The sequence below is a fragment of the Mustela erminea genome, chromosome 20, assembly GCF_009829155.1.
Source record: "Mustela erminea isolate mMusErm1 chromosome 20, mMusErm1.Pri, whole genome shotgun sequence".
NCBI lineage: Eukaryota > Metazoa > Chordata > Mammalia > Carnivora > Mustelidae > Mustela > Mustela erminea.
Genome location: NC_045633.1, coordinates 39,983,007 through 40,004,326, shown reverse-complemented (window position 1 = coordinate 40,004,326; position 21,320 = coordinate 39,983,007). Strand labels below are relative to the sequence as shown.

The 21,320-nt window shown below is 38.1% G+C and overlaps 2 protein-coding genes across 3 annotated transcripts in view; one reads left to right on the top strand and one right to left on the bottom strand.

Moving 5' to 3' along the window:
• The window catches only part of SEPTIN14 (septin 14), a 140,974-nt gene extending 126,673 nt beyond the window's left edge, over positions 1 to 14,301 (bottom strand). For both annotated transcript variants that reach the window (XM_032328067.1, XM_032328068.1), the window contains exon 1: positions 14,233 to 14,301. The gene's annotated coding sequence lies outside the window, so the exon portion shown is untranslated. The remainder of the gene's footprint in view (positions 1 to 14,232) is intronic.
• ZNF713 (zinc finger protein 713) overlaps positions 1 to 20,766 on the top strand; it is a 39,188-nt gene extending 18,422 nt beyond the window's left edge. Inside the window, exons 4-6 of the mRNA XM_032327380.1 lie at positions 8,185 to 8,311; positions 8,646 to 8,738; positions 19,355 to 20,766. Coding sequence (XP_032183271.1) covers positions 8,185 to 8,311; positions 8,646 to 8,738; positions 19,355 to 20,412 — 1,278 coding nt within the window. The 3' untranslated portion in view covers positions 20,413 to 20,766. The remainder of the gene's footprint in view (positions 1 to 8,184; positions 8,312 to 8,645; positions 8,739 to 19,354) is intronic.
• Positions 20,767 to 21,320: the final 554 nt, after the last annotated feature.

Below are 21,320 nucleotides of genomic sequence, written 5' to 3'. Positions count from 1 at the left end.
TTTAAAAAAAAAAACTGAGGGTTGTTGGGGAGAGGGGGGTTGGGAGAAGGGGGGTGGCATTATGGACATTGGGGAGGGTATGTGCTATGGTGAGTGCTGTGAAGAGTGTAAACCTGGCGATTCACAGACCTGTACCCCGGGGGTTAAAAATATATTATATGTTTATAAAAATTTTTTAAAAAATAACAAGTTTAAAGAAACTCATTGATAATAATACAATAATAGGGGACTTTAACACCCTATTAATAGCAATGGAGAGATCATCTAAGCAGAAGATCAACAAAGAAACAAGAGCTTTGAAAAACACACTGGACCAGATGGACTTAACAGACATATTCAGAGTATTTCATCCTAAAGCAGCAGAATACACATTCTTTTTGAGTGCATATGGAACATTCTCCAGAATAGATGGTATACTGGGTCACAAATCAGGCCTCAACCCAGACAAAAAGGTTGAGATCATACCAGACATATTTTCAGACCACCACACTATGAAACTTGAAGTCAACCCTCCCAAAAAATTTGGAAAGACCACAAATACATGGAGGTCAGGGAACATCCTACTTAAGAATGAATGGGTTAACCAAGAAATTAAAGAAGAAATTTTTAAAATACATGGGAACAAATGAAAATGAAGACACAATAGTCGAAAATCTTTGGGATGTAGCAAAGGCAGCCTTGAGAGGGAAGTATATAGCAATCCAGGCCTTTCTCAAGAAACAAAAAAAGTCTCAAATATACAACCTAACCTTACACCTAAAGAAGCTGGAGAAAATACAGCAAATAAAGCCTAAGTCCAGCAGTACGAAAATAATTAAGATTAGAGCAGAAATAAATTATAGTGAAATAAAAAAAAGACTAGAACAGATCAATGAAACTAGGAGCTAATTCTTTGAAAGAATTAACAAAATGGTTAAACCCCTAGCCACACTTAACAAAAAGAAAAGCACCCAAATAGATAAAATCATGAATTAAAGAAGAGAGATCGGGGCGCCTGGGTGGCTCAGTGGGTTAAAGCCTCTGCCTTTGGCTCAGGGCGTGATCCCAGGATCCTGGGATCAAGCCCCACATCGGGCTCTCTGCTCAGCGGGGAGCCTGCTTCCTCCTCTCTTTCTGCCTGCCTCTCTACCTACTTGTGATCTCTCTCTGTCAAATAAATAAATAAAATCTTTTAAAAAAAAAAAAAAAAGAAAGAAAGAAAGAAGAGAGATCACAACCAACACAGCAGAAATACAAACAATTTTAAGAGAATAATATGAAAAGTTATATGCCAACAAGTGGGGTGATCTCAAAGAAATGTGGATGCATTTCTAGAAATATATGAACACCAAAAGTGAAACAGGAAGATATAGAAAACCTGAACAGACCCATAACCAGCAAGGAAATTGAAGCAGTAATCAAAAATCTCCCAACAAACAAGAGTACAGGGCCAGACTGCATCCCAGGGGAATTCCACCCAACATTTAAAGAAGAATTAATCTATTCCCTGAGCTGTTTAACAAAATACAAATGGAAGGAAAATTTCCAAGCTCATTCTATGAGTCCAGCATTACCTTGATTCCAAAACTAGGCAAAGACCTCACTAAAAAAGAGAATTACAGGCCAATAGCCCTGATGAACATGTACACAAAAGTTCTCAATAAGATACCAGCAATAGGATTCGACAGTACATTAAAAGAATTATTCACCACAACCAAATGGGATTTATCTCTGGGCTACAGGGGTGGTTCAACATCTGTAAATCAATCAATTTGATACACCACATTAATAAAAGAAAGGATAAGAACCGTATGATTCCGCTCAGTAAATGCAGAAAAAGCATTTGACAAAATACAGCATTCTTTCTTGATAAAAACCCTCGAGAAAGTAGAGGTAGAAAGAACATACCTCAACATCGCAAAAGCTATATACAAAAGACCCACAGCAAATACCATCCTCAATGGGTAAAAACTGAGAGCTTTCCCCCTAAGGTCAGAAATACGACAGAGATATCCACTTTCACCACTATTCAACATAGTATTGGAAATCCTAACCTCAGCAATAGGATGACACAAAGAAATAAAAGTCATCCAAATCACCTAAGAAAAAAACCAAGCTTTCACTCTTCGCAGACACTCTATATAGAAAACCCAAAAGATTTCATTAAAAAGTGCTAGAACTAGCAATGGCCATGGTCGCCAAACTGTGGAAAGAACCAAGATGCCCTTCAACAGACGAATGGATAAGGAAGATGTGGTCCATATACACTATGGAGTATTATGCCTCCATCAGAAAGGATGAATACCCAACTTTTATAGCAACATGGATAGGACTGGAAGAGATTCTGCTGAGTGAAATAAGTCAAGCAGAGAGAGTCAATTATCATATGGTTTCACTTATGTGTGGAGCATAATAAATAGCATGGAGGACAAGGGGAGATGGAGAGGAGAAGGGAATTGAGGGAAGTTGGAAGGGGAGGTGAACCATGAGAGACTATGGACTCTGAAAAACAATCTGAAGGTTTTGAAGGGGTGGGGGTGGGAGGTTGGGGGAACCAGGTGGTGGGTATTGGAGAGGGCACGGATTGCGTGGAGCACTGGGTGTGGTGCAAAAACAATGAATACTGTTATGCTGAAAATTAAAAAAAAATTTTTTTAAGTGCTAGAACTGATACAGAAATTCAGTAAAGTAGCAGGATATAAAATCAATACTCAGAAGTCAGTTGCATTTCTATATACCAACAATGAAGCAGCAGAAAGAGAAATCAAGCAATTGATCCCATTTACAATCACACCCAAAACCATAAGATACCTAGGAATAAACCTAACCAAAGAGGTAAAAAGATCTGTACTCTGAAAACTATGAAACACTTACGAATCATGAAACTGAGGAAGACACAAAGAAATGGAAAAACATTCTAATCTATGGACTGGAAGAACAAATACTGTTAAAATGTCTATGTTACAAGAATATGTTGTTTATATATACAGTGGCATATTACTCAGCCATCAAAAAGCATGAATACCCATGATTTCCACTGATATGGATGGAACCAGAAGGGATTATGCGAAGTGAAATAAGTCAAGCAGAGAAAGACAATTATCATATGGTTTCACTCATATGTGGAACACAAGGAATAGTGCAGTGGACCACAAGGGAAGGGAGGGAAAACTGAATGGGAAGAAATCAGAGAGGGAGACAAACCATGGAGACTCTGGACTCCAGGAATCAAACTGAGTGTTACAGAAGTGAGTGGGGTAAGGAGATAGGGTAAGTGAGTGATAGGTATTAAGGAAGGGACATGTGGTGATGAGCACTGAGTATTATACAGAACTAATGAATCATTGAACACTGCATCTCAAAAACTTAAGATGTACTATATGTTAGCTAATTGAATGTAATAAAAAAGTGGAAAAAAAATGTCTATGCTACCCAAAGCAATCTAATATTCAAAGCGATCCCTATCAAAATACTATCAACAGTTTTCAAAGAGCCAGAACAAACAACCGTAAAATTTGTATGGAATCAGAAAAGACCCTGAATAGCTAAAGTAATGTTGAAAAAGAAAATCAAAGCTGAGAGCATCATAATGGTGGATTTTAAATTCTGTTACAAAGCTGTAATCATCAAGGCAGTATGGTACTAGCACAAAAACAGACACATAGTTTAGTGGAAAAGAATAGAGAAGCAAAAATGGACCCAAAATTGTATGGCCAGCTAATCTTCAACAAAAGAGAAAAGAATATCCAATGGAAAAAAGACCATCTCTTCAACAAATGGTGTTGGGAAAATGGACAGCAACATGCAGAAGAATGAAACCAAACCACTTTCTTATACCACATACTAAAATAAATTCAAAATGGATGAAAGACCTAAATGTGATACAGGAAACCATCAAAATCCTAGAGAACACAGGCAGCAACCTCTTTGACCTCAGCTGTAGCAACTTCTTACTCAACATCACCACAGGAAAGGGAAATGCAAAAAAAAAAAAGTGAACTATTGAGAGTTCAAGATAAAAAGCTTCTGCACAATAAAGGAAACAATCCACAAAAGTAAAAGGCAGCCTACAGAATGGGAGAAGATATTTGCAAACAACGTTCCTGATAAAGGGTTAATATCTAAAATCTATAAAGAACCCATTAGGGCGCCTGGGTGGCTCAGTGGGTTAAAGCCTCTACCTTTGGCTCAGGTCATGATCCCAGGGTCCTGGGATCGAGCCCCGCATCAGGCTCTCTGCTCCGCAGGGAGCCTGCTTCCTCCTCTCTCTCTGCCTGCCTTTCTGCCTACTTGTGATCTCTGTCAAATAAATAAATAAAATCTTAAAAAAAAAACCTATAAATTCAACACCCCAGAAAAACCCAGATAACCCAATTAAGAAATGGACAGAAGATATGAATAGACACTTTTCAAAAAAAAGACATCCTGATGGCTAATGGACACATGAAAATATGCTCAACATCACTCATCATCAGGGAAATACAAATCAAAACCATTATGAGATACCACCTCACAACTGTCAGGATGGGTAAATTAAACAACGCAAGAAACAACAGGTGTTAGTGAGGATGTGGAGAAAGGGGAACCCTTTTGCACTCTTGGTCAGAATGTAAACTGGTGAAGCCACTCTGGTTAATACTGTGGAGGTTCCTCAAAATGTTAAAAATAGAACTACCCTGCAATCCAGCAGTTACACTACCAGGTACCCAAAGAATACAGAAATAGAAACTTGAAGGGACATATGCATCCCAGTGCTTATAGCAGCATTATCAGCAATAGTCAAACTATGGAGAGACACCCAGTGTCCATTGACTGATGAGTGGATTAAGAAGATGTGGTATAAAATCAATGCACAGAAATCGGTAGCTTTCTTATACACTAGCAATAAAAATATAGAAAGGGAAATTAAAGAATTGATTCCATTTACTGTAGCACCAAGAACCATAAGATACCTTGAAAGAAACCTAACCAAAGAGGTAAAGGATCTGTACTTGAGGAACTATAGAACACTCATGAAAGAAACTGAAGTTGACACAAAAAGATGGAAAACATTCCATTCTCATGGATCAGAAGAAGAAACGGTTAAAATGTCTATACTTCCCAGAGCAATGTATACTTTCAATGCCATCCCAATCAAAATTCCACCAGCATTCTTCAAAGTGCTGGAACAAACGATCCTAAAATTTGTATGGAACCAGAAAAGAGCCTGAATTGCTAAGGAATTGTTGAAAAAGAAAAAACTGGGGGCATCACGTTCCCTGATTTCAAGCTATATTACAAAGTTGTGATCACCAAGACAGCTGGTACTGGAACAAAAACAGACACATAGACCAATGGAACAGAGTAGAGTCCAGATATGGACCCTCAACTCTGTGGGCAAGTAACATTTGACAAAGCAGGAAAAAATAACCAGTGGAAAAAAGACACTCTCTTCAATAAATGGTGCTGAGAATACTGGACAGCTATGTATAGAAAAATGAAACTTGACCATTCTCTCACACCATACACAAAGATAGACTCGAAATGGATGAGAGACCTCAGTGTGAGGCAGGAATCTATCAAAATCCTAGAGGAGAACATAGGCAGTAACCTCTTCGACATCAGCCACAGCAACTTCTTTCAAGATATGTCTCCAAAGGCAAAGGAAACAAAAGCAAAAATGAACTTTGGGGACTTCATCAAGATCAAAAGCTTCAGGGCACCTGGGTGGCTCAGTGGGTTAAGCTGCTGCCTTTGGCTCAGGTCATGATCTCAGGGTCCTGGGATCGAGCCCCACATCGGACTCTCTGCTCAGCAGGCAGCCTGCTTCTTCCTCTCTCTGCCTGCTTCTCTGCCTGCTTGTGATCTCTCTCTGTCAAATAATAAATAAAATCTTAAAAAAAAAAAAAAGATCAAAAGCTTCTGCACAGCAGAGGAAACAGTCCACAAAACAAAGAGGCAACCCATGGAATGGAAGAAGATATTCGCAAATGATAGACAAAGGGCTATATCCAAGATCTGTAAAGAACTCCTCAAACTTAACACCCAAAAAACTGATAAGGATGTCAAAACATGGGCAGAAGACATGAACAGACACTTCTCCAAAGAAGACATACAAATGGCTAACAGACCCATGAAAAAATGTTCATCATCATTAGCCATCATAGAGATTCAAATCAAAACCACATTGAGATACCACCTTACACCAGTGAGAATGACCAAAATTAGTAAGACAGTAAACAACAACTGTTGGAGAGGATGTGGAGAAAGGGGAACCCTCTTACATTCCCATTGGTGGGAATGCAAGTTGGTGCAGCCACTTTGAAAAACAGTGTGGAGATTCCTTAAAAAATTAAAAATAGCACTACTACAATTAGTAGTACAAGTAATACAATTAATAGTATAAGTAATAGTACTACTACAATTGCACTACTGGGTATTTACCCCAAAGATACAGATATAGCAAAAAGAAGGGCTATATGTACTCCAATGTTCATAGTTAAGCTAAATAACAATGTATACAATACCTTGTCTTTGAGGCTAAAAAAAAAAAAAAAAAAAAGTGGGAGGAAATGAGAAGCCATATATTTGCGTGAAGAATTATCAGGAAATACACTGAAAACTACAAATACTGATTAGACATAAGAGCTGGATAGAGGAAAGAAGCCCAAACAATTTTTTTATGAAGTACTTTTTTGTATGTTTTTATATTAATATATATTAATATTCTAATTTAAAATAGAATTCAAATAAGGATATTTTTTAAAAGAAGGAAAGAAGAGAAGAAACTGGTAACCCAAGTGCGAGATCATTAGAAGATATAGAAGGAGAGAAATAGTCCTGATTCAAACAACCAAAAAGGAACTACAAATGCAGATACTAAAGAATGTAAACTATAAATTCCTAGTTTTCCTCAGCCTGCTACTACCCTCAAGAAGCATGGGGAAAGTAGAATGGAAATTAGAAATAAAAGTCACAAGAGGGAAAATATTAGTTTATGCAGAAAAGATACCTTTGCAGTATGATGGAAAGAGTATAGGCTTTAGAATAAGATTGAAGAAGAATTCCAGTTCTTGCTATTTACTAACCATATGTCTTTGGGTAAATTATTTAATTACTTTCAGCCTTGGTGATTAATTTCTAAATTCCTATGTCACTTAATTGAAATACATTTTAGAAAGATATGTTATCAAAGAATGAAAATTGATTTAAGTAAAATGCCAGTACTATACTTAAATATTGACTGTTAACTTATGGGGGAAAGCCCTTATTTGTAACACCACACTCATTCTTTTTTTTTTAAAGATTTTATTTATTTATTTGACAGACAGAGATCACAAGTAGGCAGAGAGGCAGGTAGAGAGAGAAGGGGAAGCAGGCTTCCTGCTGAGCAGAGAGCCCGATGCAGGGCTTGATCCCAGGACCCTGAGACCATGTCCTGAGCCAAAGGCAGAGGCTTAACCCACTGAGCCACCCAGATGCCCTAGCACCACACTCATTCTGAAGAGTTAAGTTATTATGCCCATGAAGTTGGTGGAATTTTGGAGGGATTAGATTGTAAGGGAAGAGGGGGTGGCATATATTGGTTGTATATTTCTTTGTTTATATGTGGGTGTCTCTTAGAGCAAAAGGATTGTTAAAAAGCATTAAGAAAATTTAGAGGTAACCCTTTTTTATTTGAATTTCCTAACTGTAGTGAGGAAGTCTCTTTTACTGATCCCACATTCATCATATGTCTTCTACTCTCAACCTGTTTGCCCTTTTTGATTTTTTTTATTTTTTTAACCACTGGAATATCCCCTCTCCAATTCTGTCAAGAGTTTAAAAATCTGTTAAGGTTACACAAAATCCACCAACTTGACATCTCCTTACAGTAATTCAACCAATCCTGTATTCTTTTATTTCTGAAATCTTACAGCATAAATTTCCCATATGGTTTTTTAAAATTGTTTAGATGATGAGAGTCTTTCCCTTGCAAAAACTGTAAAAAGCTTAAAAGTAAGCATAATTTCATACATGTTTTTATGTCTGACTTGAAAGATAATAGACACATACTAATTGTTGTTTCAAAAATTTTGACCTAGATTACTCAGAGAACCCTAAAGATTGTCACCACAACAGCTCAAACATCCTAACCTTTTCCACTGCTACACCTTTTCCCCTTCCCCTAAGGGCCCCTGTAAATACTGGTTTCTGGCTAAGCAGAGATATACTTGATATCTTCAGGACTCACTGACATTCCAGGACGTGGCTGTGAACTTCACCAGAGAAGAGTGGAACCAGCTGTACCCTGCTCAGAAGATCCTTTACCGAGATGTGATGCTGGAGAACTACAGGAATCTGGTAGCACTCGGTAAGGATGTTGTCCCTGTAAAACTAGAAACCATTCTAAATGGGTTTATTCCCTTAAGTAGTGAAAATTTCCAAATCTTTTGTGAATATAGTTCAGGCCAGCACAGAATGCTAATCAGTGCCGGAGACAGGGCCTTTGTTTCTTGCTGTTTCTCCTCAGGTAAAAAGTCTTGATTTTGTTGAGCTTGAGATTGGGTAGCTTTATTTTATTGCCTTGGAAGTTTCCCCTTTCTAAATCCAGAGGCTCCAGAGACCAAAAAGGTTGGAAATGAATTCTAAGAGAAATTTTTGTTCCTAGTACAAACTTCTATGACATACATTTTTTCCATGAATAGGGCATCAACTTTATAAGCCAGAGGTGATCTCTCAGTTGGAGAAAGAGGAGCAGCGGGGGATGGAAAGAGACAGTGCACTGGACGCTCACGCAGGTGAGGAGCAAGCTTTTGGGTATTTGCTGCTCAGTGAAGAGAAGCAGTCACTTCTGAAACATTCAACTGACTGTGCTCGAAGTCTTTGCCTCTGGGGTTTATAGAATACTGAGACCTTTTTAAAAATTCAGTTTATGTTTGACTTTGTTCCAAACTGGAAATGGCCCTCTAATTTTTTTCCAATTACACAGATAATATATACTTATCATTAAAAAATTCACACAACAAAAAGTTAGTGTGAAGGTATTAACTCTAACATTCATGACTACTTTTATGTTGCAGATCTCCACATAGAATTTTCTGTTTCTTCCTTCCTTTTCCTTTTGTTATCAAACTCTTTAAACTTGTCTAAAACCCATAGCATCAATTTTAATTCTCTTGATTACCTTTTTGACATGACTCCTATCCTATCTGTACTATTAAAGTGGTTTCCTTGGAGATTATTACCAACTTCCTTCAGTCGAATCCAGTGGCTTTAAAAAAAAAAGTTATTGTCTCCTCTAATCTTGTTGCATTGGTTTGTGTTGACTTTACTTTTTTAGAAATTTTCTTTCACTCTGGCTTGCGATGTACACGATTCTTGCCTTTTGTAGTCTGTGTCCAGTATCTCTATATGCTCCTACACTGCTTTCTCTCCCTTTTTATTCTTCTAAATGTATGTATTCCTACAAGCTTAGTGTTCTGCTCTGTAGTATATTCCTTTTAAGTAACCCTTCTATGGCATTTTCCCATTGCTGTATTTTTAGCCTCAATATTTCACCCATATAATCTTCCCAGATTTTAGATTATATTTTTGTTTATGAATGTCATACTGTCATCTTAATTAAATATTTCAAAACCTGGATCTGTTGATGTTATACTCTCTCTTTAAAGCATCCATGAAATAAGAGAGGTATTAACTAAAAAATAAAAACAAAAACAAAACCTTAGCTCCCTCTTGTTGGCATACCACCTAAAATGTTCTGCCTGGTTTTATCAGTAAGTAGTTCACTTCTAAATGTATGCCAGATACTGAGTTAGGTATTTTACACTGTAGTTTTTTATCCTAAACTCAGCTACCCCTTCTCTATGTAGTTTCCACCCTGATTCTTTGCTCTGGCACAGTGTTTTCCCATTTTGACTTGGTTTTCTGCTATTCAGACTTCAGCTTCTTTCTCAGGGTGGCTTTGACTTGGCTGTCCTTATTGATTTTAGTGCTCCAGGTCATCTTGGGTGAGAAACCTGCTCCTCTTTCAGCCTCACTTTACCTGAATTTTGGTCTGACCAGTGCTGGCATTCTATGGGTAGAAGCTAATAAAACATTTTCTCAAGAACCTCCGAACACTTTCTCCAACAGTAGTAGGTGACGTTATTTCTATGAATCTCCACACCCTGAAACCTGGGAAGTAGGAAGCTAAAGGAAGAAGATGAAAAACGCCCGAGGCGCCCAGGTGACACAGTTGGTTAAGCGTCTGCTTTCAGCTCAGGTCGTGATCCTGGAGTCCCAGGATGGAATCTGCATTGGGCTCCCCACTCAGTGGGAAGTCTGCTTCTCCCTCTCACCTTTTCCCCTCTCATGCTCTTTCTCTCTCTCGCCCTCATTCTCTCCCACAAGTAAATAAATAAAATCTTAAAAAAAAAAAAATGAAATGAAAATGAAAAACTCCTTTTCCAGGTGAGTTGCCAGCATAGGCACTTACAGCAGAAGGCAAATCTATTGTTTCCCTCAGGTGTTTTTTCCTTGAGGTATTTTTTTCCCACAGGCAAGTCCATTTGTAGGATTCATGCTATTTCCCATATCCCTATCCACAGACCCCCAGCTAGAGAAAATAATCGCTAACTTAAGAAAGTTTCCAGAACTTATTTGGTAGATTCCTAAGGCTCTTGGTTCACAGGTCAGGTTGAACAAATGATTTCCTCATATCCACCTTGTCAGGAATAAGCAGGCTGTCAGTCTCCTTCAAGGAGACAGCTTGCATTTTGGCATTATCCTGTAAGACTCAGGGACACAGTCACTGGTTCCTCTTATAAGGATGTGGTAAGACATTTCGGTTGATGGCCTCATGTAATTCCGGCTTGCCCTCTGGGGTACTGCTTGCCTTACTGGCATCTATTGATGCCTGTTTACCTAGAAACCTCTTCCTCACTGAGGTAGGACCTAGTAAGTGTTTGATTTAGCAACAAAGAGGTTAGCAATTATGTTAATTAATAAGAGAAATAACATGGGGTGCCTGGGTGGCTTAGTCGTTCAGCATCTGCCTTTGGCTCAGGTCATGATCCCAGGGTCCTGGGATCAAACCCCACATCAAGCCCTGCATTGGGCTCCTTGCTCAGTGAGAAGCCTGCTTCTCCCCTCTCCCAATCCCCCTACTTGTGTTCCCTCTCTTGCTGTGTCTCTCTTTGTCAAATAAATAAAATCTTTAAAAAAAAAAAAATAAGAGAGGGGAGCCTGGGTGGCTCAGTGGGTTAAGCCACTGCCTTCGGCTCAGGTCATAATCTCAGGGTCCTGGGATCAAGTCCCGCATCGGGCTCTCTGCTCAGCGGGGAGCCTGCTTCCTCCCTCTCTCTGCCTGCCTCTCTGCCTGCTTGTGATCTCTGTCTGTCCAATAAGTAAATAAAATCTTTTTAAAAAAAAGAAAGAAATAACAGGGGAGTGATTAGAAGAACAATCAGTTAATACATTTTTTAATGAACAGGAGGTAAAAAGGTGAACCTTGTAAGTATGCAGTATTCTTACAAGAAGCTCAAATGAGAAAGGGAGACAATAGAGCATAATGGGAGAATAGAAGGTGGTGTCAAAAGAGGATTGTCAAAGCAAGAATGATTTTAGGGGCACCTGGGTGGCTCAGTGGGTTAAGCCGCTGCCTTCGGCTCAGGTCGTGATCTCAGGGTCCTGAGATCAAGTCCCGCATCGGGTTCTCTGCTCAGCGGGGAGCCTGCTTCCTCCTCTCTCTCTCTGCCTGCCTCTCTGCCTACTTGTGATCTCTCTCTGTCGGATAAATAAATAAAATCTTTAAAAAAAAAAAAAAAAAGAAGGAATAAGTAGAAAATAAATACAAAATACAGAGCAAGGTTCTAGAAGAGATGGGAGTGAGACTGGGAAGGAGATTAGGGTGATTTTGTATGTAATAAGTTTGTTGGTGGGAGATTTGGGGGAATTCGCACATGGTTATTTCTACTTTCTTGGTGCAGTTGAAGGCAGGGTCCCCTGTTGAATGTAAAGGAATGGTGGGGCATAAGGACAGAACTTGAGGAGCACTTGCTCTTGCCTGTTAAGTTCAATGGAAGCTGACCAAAGATGAATCAAGAGATTACCAAGCAGCTTTGAGGATCCAGATGAGATTTTGCCCCATGCATTTGTGGTTTCCAGTGTCCATGCATATGCCATTTCTCCTATTCTATTCTGCACCAGAAAGGCTTTGTAGAGTTAGAGTTCAGGACAAGGGCCTGCTAGATGAGTGGAACTAAAGGAAGAAAATGAGAGTTTGTTAATTCAGGTGATTTGACATAGATTCCAGGAAGTGACAAGAAGTAAAGTAAGGCCTGAAGAGGACTGGAAACTAGGAAACAGTGGATGGGTTAAAGCAGTGGTGTTCTAGATGAGATCAGAAAGCAAGTAGCGTGTGAATAAGGGCCTTGTATACTTCCCCGGCAAGAGAGTGTGACAGCGAGTTTGAGACTCTTTATATGGATCTGAGTTCAGAGTATAACTGTATTAACCAAGTAACTAACTGTTGAAGTGGAGTGACAATAGAAGCACAAACAACTACCCAGTTAGAAAATAAGATGGAAGAGAAGAACCCATTTAGTAGTAACCAAAAAAATAAAACACCTAGAAATAAACTTTTTTTTTGCTTTTGATAGAAAATCTTTGATTGCTAGTCAAGACATTTATGGTGTCGGTTGGCTTCTAGTCATCACTGTGCACAAAATAAATATAAGTAACAGGACGCACGCATGTTTAGAGTCCTTAAGAACAATATATCAAAACCCACCTGAAGTGTCCCATGTGACAACTGACTTATATACAGGGATGTTCATATTGGGGGAAACAACAAGGCTATAAACTACCTAAATGTTGACCAATCAAGGTTAAACAAATTATGGTATGCACATACATTAGATTACTGTGTCACCATTATAAAGAAGGTGGATGGGACACCTAGGTGGCTCAGTTCGTTAAGCAACTACCTTCAGCTCAGGTCATGATCCCAGGGTCCTGGGATTGAGCCTCGAATCAGCTCCCTCCTCAGTGGGGGAGCCTACTTTTCCTCATCCACTGCCACTGCTTATTTCTCTCTCTCTCTCTCTCTCTCTCTCTCTCGCTTTCTCTTTCTCTTTCTTTTTTTTTTTTTTTTAAGATTTTATTTATTTATTTGACAGAGAGAAATCACAAGTAGATGGAGAGGCAGGCAGAGAGAGAGAGAGGGAAGCAGACTCCCTGCTGAGCAGAGAGCCCGATGCGGGCCTCGATCCCAGGACCCTGAGATCATGACCTGAGCCGAAGGCAGCAGCTTAACCCACTGAGCCACCCAGGCGCCCTCTCTTTCTCTTTCTAAGCAAAATAAATCCAGGCATTTTCCAGGAAAGTGAGAGCATGAAGCAGAGTCTATTGTTTCTGAGTCACCAGGTCTCTGGGAAAGAAGGCAGACCCGGTGCTACAAAGGCCCACATGGAAACAAGCTGGGCAGAGTATTTCCCTGCCTTTGCCCAATCTCCTTACAGCCAAAAATAATCACCTTGTGACTCACACACATTCCAATGTTTGCTTGAAATAAAGGCCTGCCATCAGGATAAAGGGTTCAAATGGAAGAGAAATTCAGAACAATTAGGGAGAAAAATTAAATGCACTAGAAATAAACTTTTAACAAGAAATGGTGCAATACCTGCATGAGGAAAACTTTAAAACACTCTGAAAGACATAAAAATAAACTTGAATAAATGGACATACCAAGATGTCAGTGTCCCTAATATGCATGTACTATAATCCCATAAAAAGTGTCTTCAAGATTTTAGAGGGATCTAGATAAGCTCATTCTAAATTTCATATTGGTTATATGTTGGTTAATTGGACATATAAAAAAATGAAATAGAAAAGAAAAAACCTAAAACAAAAATAATCTGGAAAACTCAGAGACAAGAGGAATTGTCTCAATTAGATAATATTCAGTAAAATTTTGTTAGAACAGGGCAGACCAACTGAACAGAATAGGACATCCAGAAATAGACTTAGATGTATGCAGGAGTTTAGTAGACGATAAAGGCGTTATTTCAAATTAGGAGGGGAAAGGTAGACATGTTAAGAAAATGGTATTGAGCCAACTCGTATTTAAAAGGTAGCCCTTTTTTTTAAATTTGAGAATAACTGACACACAATATCACATTAGTTTCAGGTACACAACATAGTGATTCATATTTGTACTATGCTCACCACACATATAATTATAAAAAGTAGATTTTTTAATGAATAGTGAATAGCCATCTGGAAAGAGATAAAATTAGATCCATAACTTACCCCTTAAACCAAGATATCTCAAAAGAATCAGAGGCTTTAAATGTAAAACATGAAACCATAAGAGACCTGGAAGAAAACACAGGAGAAATCTTTTAAAACCTTGAAATAGAGAAATCATTTCTGAGTATGTTTCAAAATCTAGAAGCCATAAAAGAAAAAGATTTATACATTCGACAGACACAAATCCCTGCACTCTGCGTGGTGTAGAACAATAAGCAGGTAAAAAGGCAAGTGGCAATAAAGGGAAATATTTGCAACTTCTATCAAAAGGGCTAAGCTCCCATTAATAAAATGCTCCTCAAACTCAGGAAGAGGCCAACAGCCTAATAGAGTACACACATCTCTGAACAGTTACTAGATAAAGGAATACAAATACATTTAATGTAAGAAAAAATGATCAGCCTCGCTCATAAGAAACACAAACTGAAAATACAGATTACCTTTTCTCATCTCTCAGTTTAGCAAAAGTCCAAAAAGTTGCCCACACTGTTGAAATCTCTGTAGGGAAGAAAGCACTCTCATACATTGCTAGTATAAGATGAATCACCCAGTCAGCATAAGGAGGTCTTAGATTATCACAGGGGGTTCCCTTTCCAGATAACCCTGTTTGGTATTATAGACTGTTTGGATGAATAAACATTGTCTACAGTCACGTGTTTCTGTAAACAATTTTATGGGAACTGAGCCACACTCACTCTGTCACTATATTGTTTGTGGCTGCTTTCACTCTATGACAGCAGAGTTGATTAAACAATAAAGCCCATACGACCCACAAAACTTTAAATATTTACTATGACCCTTTACAGAAAAAGCTTACCAACCTCTGCTAAAACAGTAGTTTTTAATTATTTATAACCACCACCCTCATTAAGAAATTCATTTTTATTGCAACCCATAAGATCTGTATAATCTCTACAATTGAAACAGTCTTACCAAAAAACATTTATCCTTCTATGTCTGATGAACTGATAGTTTCTAAACTTTTTTAGCCTGTTTTCTCTCAGTCTTAATGTATTGTTCTATCCACTAAATTAATACTATAACCTACTATAAATCATGGCACTTTTTTTTAATTAACAAAAGAGAACTAGAAATACTATAGTACTTTACACATAGAAAGGATAAACTTGGGGCACCTGGGTGGCTCGGTTGATTAAGCATCTACCTTTGGCTCAGGGTCATGATCCTGGAGTCCTGGGATCACACCCGCATCAGGCTCCCTGCTCTTGGGGAGCCTGCTTCTCCCTCTCCTGCCTGCTCGTGCTGTCTTGCTCATAAATACATACATACATACACACACACATACATACGTACACACACACACACACACATACATACGTGCATACATACAATCTTTTAAAAAAAGATAAATTTTTAAAATGTTTTCCTCCCTCCCTTTCTCCCTAATTCTTTCCTTTTCTCCCTTCTCTCCTTCTTTCCCTTCCTCTTTCCTTTCTTGTTTCCTTTCTTCTGACTTCTAAACAACTTATTTCAAAAGGCATTGGATGAGGCTAAGCAGGGTAAGATGTCTACTAGGTGAGGTATGCAGTAGTGCAGAAGGCCTTCCAAGATGTTGTGGCTGCCCAGTGGCATCACAATATGCTAATTCTAAGATCCTATCCAGAAGGTATCCCTGCCTAGATGCAAAGGATGTCAGAGGTCTAGGTACCCTAGAAATCTAATTTTATTAAAGGCTCATCACCCTAAGAGTTGATTCAGGGGTATGGAGTCAGTGGGGACAAATAGTTACTATATTGAGACTACAGTATAGTTCTATGCAAATCCCCTGTTTTTCTTGATATAGAGCTCCTGGGCTCCTGCAAGAATAATGAAAGCCTGGAACTCCCTTAATAAGCTAAAGAACCTTAGTCTGTAGCTGTGACCAAGATATTGCACTTACTTAATTTAGAACTTGGGCACAAACAGAATGCATGTCATTCCCACAGTGTAGGCACAGGAAGCTCTTCTGCTTCTGTGTCTGAAAACACTTTCTTCCCAACTAGCACCTTTTCCATAATCTCAGACAACAGAGGCGTAGGCAATATAAGATGTGATAGGAAATCAATTCAGGAGAAGTATAAAGTAAGACTTGGGAGCTTCAGTGAATGGTTTGGTTTCTAGCCGGTAAGGCCAAACAAGGAGGAAAGTAGACAGTGGATAATGAGTGAAAGGCACCAAAACATCATCTCATATACACAGCTTGATGAAAGTATTCATCCTCGTCAATGCCCACCCTCCTTTCAAGGTAAGTTGCAGTCATGTGTACTAACATGGGGGTTTGGGCTAAGTAAGGAGCTAGAGCAAATGGATTAGAGTTTGTTCTTCACAAATGTTCTTCACAGATAGCACAAGATAATCACTGTCTCAACCTGGAGTCTAGACTGTGTACCCTGGCATCCCAATGGGACATAGATAGATAGCCCTGTGATTGAATATCTGATGGGCCTTGAGGGTATCCAGAGTAGGGGAACAGTGCCTATATGGTCCATGCATTGTCACTCCTCCTGGTATCAATAGATGACAAGTCTGCCAACCAGCAGCAGTTTTCCCTTTTCACTCAGAGGTAAGACATGGAAAGAAGGCCGTCAACAAAGGTGGCCATGAGTATGTTGACCAAGCTGCCATGTTTCCAGGAATAAGCAAGTTTTAGAAGCTAGGCCGTAGGGAATGAAGGCCCTGAACTGTACTCCTAGGCAGAAGGAGTTGTTTCCAAACTCCAGCCAACAATTCTAAACATTTTGGAGCCAAAGTCCCTAGGCAGACAAAGTGTTTTGGCTAAAAATAAAGTGGTTCAGTTGATAATTTCGTTGAAAATGTCCATTGGTTTAAAACAAATATTTTAAATCACTTTTTTCCACATATAATTTTAGACCAGAGTAAGTTCTGTTTTTGTATCTTTTTGTAATATCTGTAAGCATATTGATCTGTTTTTAACAATTTTCTTTTTCTTTCTACAATTTCTATTTCATGTTCAGCCAACTAACTATTCTTGCAATGCTGTTTGTAATAACAGTAAGTCCAGTGCAGATGTGAATTGATTAAATATAATTTTATTTATCCATAAAAGTGGATAGTTTACAACCTTTAAAAATTATGGAAATGTATTTATTGACATGGAAATGTGTTCATGATATGCAGTAATGAGAAAGAAAAAAAATTCACAGGCCTGGGTGGCTCAGTTAAGCTCCAGACTCTTGATTTTGGCTCATGTCATGATTTCAGGATTGTGAGACCAAGCCCCACATCAAGCTCCACACTGCTTAAGATTCTCTCTCTGCCTTTCCTCACTTTCTCTCTCTCTTTTAAAAAAAAAAGCAAAGTACGAAAGAGTATTATAGTGTAATTCCATTTTATTTTTCCAGGATAGTTTTTGGCATAATTATTAATGGTGCTCCCTTTTACTGTTAAGTGCCCTCATTAGGATGATAATCATATGTCCCAGCTACAGGGGAAAACATGCTTTCAGCTTTTATATGCATTCCCTATGGTTGAAAGACCAAGACTAGCACATGACTTACATTTGAGAAAACTAAAACTGTCCAAGGTCCAAGAACAGCCTACTGATAAAATGGCTTTTATAGGTGAGCCAGGAGAAACTGTTGAGTTAGGATCTGTCTGCAGTTTGCAAGATTGCCAAGCCAAGGTATCATCGGTGTTTACGAGTCATCCAACATCTTTGATTTTGTCCAATAGGATTCATTGCTGTAGGGATGGTCCCAAGGTACTATCCAAGTAAAGATTTATCTGTCCAGATCATGGAAATGAGAGGAGAAAGAGAGGTCCAGCTAAAACCTCCCAAGAGTCATGAGTTCCTATTTAATCTTCTGCCAAGGTGAGAATGTGAAGCTACTCAGTCATACAGTCATACAAAAACTGGCCTTTTAATCTCTTCCTCCACACAGCTTCTACCCTCAAAGTCTTCTTAGAGGGAACTAAACAGGGGCACCTGGGTGACTTGGTTAAGTGTCCAACTGTTGATTCTGGATCAGGTCATGATCTCAGGGTCATAAAATTGAGCCCAACAACAGGTTCTGTGCTGGTGTGGAGCTAAGATTCTCTCTCGCCCTCTGCGCACCCCGCCCCCCAAAAAAGAAGGGAACTAAACAACAGTGAGTGAAGAAAGAGGTAGCCAGGGAAATAATTAAAGTGGGAACAAGAAATGAGAGCACAGCACCAGGGGAAAAAACGAGTAGGAAGAGAGTAGGATGCAGAAAGAGGCAGGTGGTAGGGAAAAAGGAAGACTATGACTCTTAACAGCCAAGGCGAAGGAAAGGGAATTAATTTTGGAGTTTTGATTATTAAACAGGTGACTGAACACTTTAATTACTGATTAGAGACTGTGTTTGTAACTTAATATAACAGAAGGAGTATTTGTTATCTAAAAATTAGGGGAACCATGGAACCTGCCCAGATCTTCATCCAGAAGCATAGTAAGAATGCCCCCATTAAATTAAGTTTAAAGAAGTAGTAGGAGACTGAAATGAAATTTTTTTATCACAATTCATGCTTGTTTAGAATATGATTTACATTTATATTTGTATGAACATGGAAAAAAATCTGGCAAGACAGGCTCCAAACTATTAAAAATAATGACCTCTAAGGGGCTGAAATTCTTCCTTACTGCAGTTCCATATTATTTGAATGTGTTATTATAAGCAAGTATTCATTGTGTCATTTTAAGCAAAAGATAAAAATATGAAGAAATACTTTTTTAAATAAACAGGTCACTGACACTACCATAGAATAATCCACAGATGAAATTTATAAGGTGGAGTACTTGGACCTGTCTTCAACAAGTATAGTCTTTCCTCTAATATCTCCCACCTCTAAGCACAGAACTTTCTCTGACATTTCTCATTTTCCTTTCCATTACCTTTCAGCTATAGATACTCCTGGATGATCTCTTCTTATGATTACCATACATGTTTTAAATTTCCCCCTTCTTACTGCTTTCCATCATCCTTTTATAGTCTTCCTTGTTACATGGCCATATTTTAAAACTTATGCCACATACACCTTGTCCACATTACTATATACTTCCCTTGGTAATTCATTGTACAACAGTTTCTTTTTCAAAACAGAGGAGATCACAAAGTATTTGTATGTTCTGCATTTCTTTTAGATGGGGAGAGTAGACGTGAAATCAAAAAATCGACTCCAAACCAGAACATTTCTGATGAAAAACAAAATCATGACATGATAATGGAGAGACTAACAGGAGATAGTTTCTGGTACTCCATCTTGGGAGGACTCTGGGATTTTGATTACCAGTTAGAGTTTAACCAAGAAAACCAGCAGAGATACTTAGCACAAATATCTTTAACCCACAAAAAGATCACACAGGAGAGAAGCCGTGACTGTAATAGATTTCGAGAAAACTATAACATGAATGCAAGCCTTATTACGCATCAGAGAATTCCTTCCATTAAAATACCCCTTAATTCTGACACACAAGGAAATAGCATCAAACATAATCCAGACTTGATTTACTATCAGGGAAACTATGTAAGAAAGAATCCTTATGAATATAATGAGTGTGGAAAAATCTTCAATCAAGGTATTCTTCTTACTAACCATATTCATACTGAAGAGAAACCCAGTGAATGTGGGAAGGTTTTCAGCCACAACTCCTCTCTTACTCAACCTCAGATAGTCCTTACAGGAGAGAAGCCCTATAAGTGTGATGAATGTGGGAAAAGATTCAGCCAGAGGATACATCTTGTTCAACATCAGAGAATTCACACAGGAGAAAAACCTTTTATATGCAGTGAATGTGGAAAAGCTTTCCGTCAGCATTCATCCTTTACTCAACATCTGAGAATTCATACTGGAGAGAAGCCCTATAAATGTAATCAATGTGGTAAAGCCTTTAGCCGTATCACATCCCTTACTGAACATCATAGACTTCATACTGGAGAGAAACCTTATGAATGTAGTTTTTGTGGGAAAGCCTTCAGCCAGAGGACACATCTTAATCAGCATGAGAGAACTCATACAGGAGAGAAACCCTATAAATGTAATGAATGTGAGAAAGCCTTTAGCCAGAGTGCACACCTTAATCAACATAGGAAAATCCATACTCGGGAGAAATTATGTGAATATATTAAATGTGGGAAAACCTTAAGTCCCAGTCCTTCACTTACCCAGCAGCACATAACTCATGGTGGGGGAATCATATGAATATATAAATCTGGGAAAACTTTTGGTCAGATCTTTTCATCCCTTTCAATATCAAATTATTTACAGAGGAGAGAAAACTTTTAATGCATAGAAACTAAATAAATTTAGGTTTTAAATTAGTAGTGTATTCCAAGGAGCACTTATAAATAGTGAAAATAACTTATAAGTCACATTCCAAATCTGATATAAAGCTTTTTTCAATGACCAGAAATCTTGTAGGCAATAATCTGTAATTATTCACCTGTAACTTTTATGATATAAAGTTTTTAAATTATGTAAACATTGATTAAGGCAATGATGTAGTGTAACCAGTCACATAAATTTGAAATAAACATAAAGGCAATATTTCTCAAACTTTCGTCATTTGTGTGTTTCCTTTACAGTTTTTATCATATTGTGTTTACTTAATATTTTCCTTTAAAGGGACTACGAATTTTTAACCTAGTCCTAGGAAATAGTATTTATGGAAATTATGATTTTATATGTCAATTATATCTGTTTTAAAATAAATAAACAGATATTTATCAATATATATATAACTTCCAAATTAGAAGTTTCTATTTGATGTACCACCTAAATCTGTACCTTTATTTGAGAAACAATATGACAGGATATGGTGGTGTTTATTTGTTTATTTGTTTGTTTTTTAGCAACTTTTGCATTTTCATCAAACAAGTCCTAGGATCACTTTAAGAAGAGTCTTGGGGGAGACCGAGGGTCATAGTGATGGACTTTAAAAAGTGATTCAGAGAAGTCTACTTTTCTATCCTGTTGTTCTAGTTTAAATTTCCTTATAGCAGATTGTTTTCACTAAAATGGGTATTTCTGCTATATTTGTGGATTTGGAGAGAGAAGTTTCTTCTTGTTGTTTTGTGTTGCCTTTTTTTTTTTTTTTTTTTTTTTTTTTT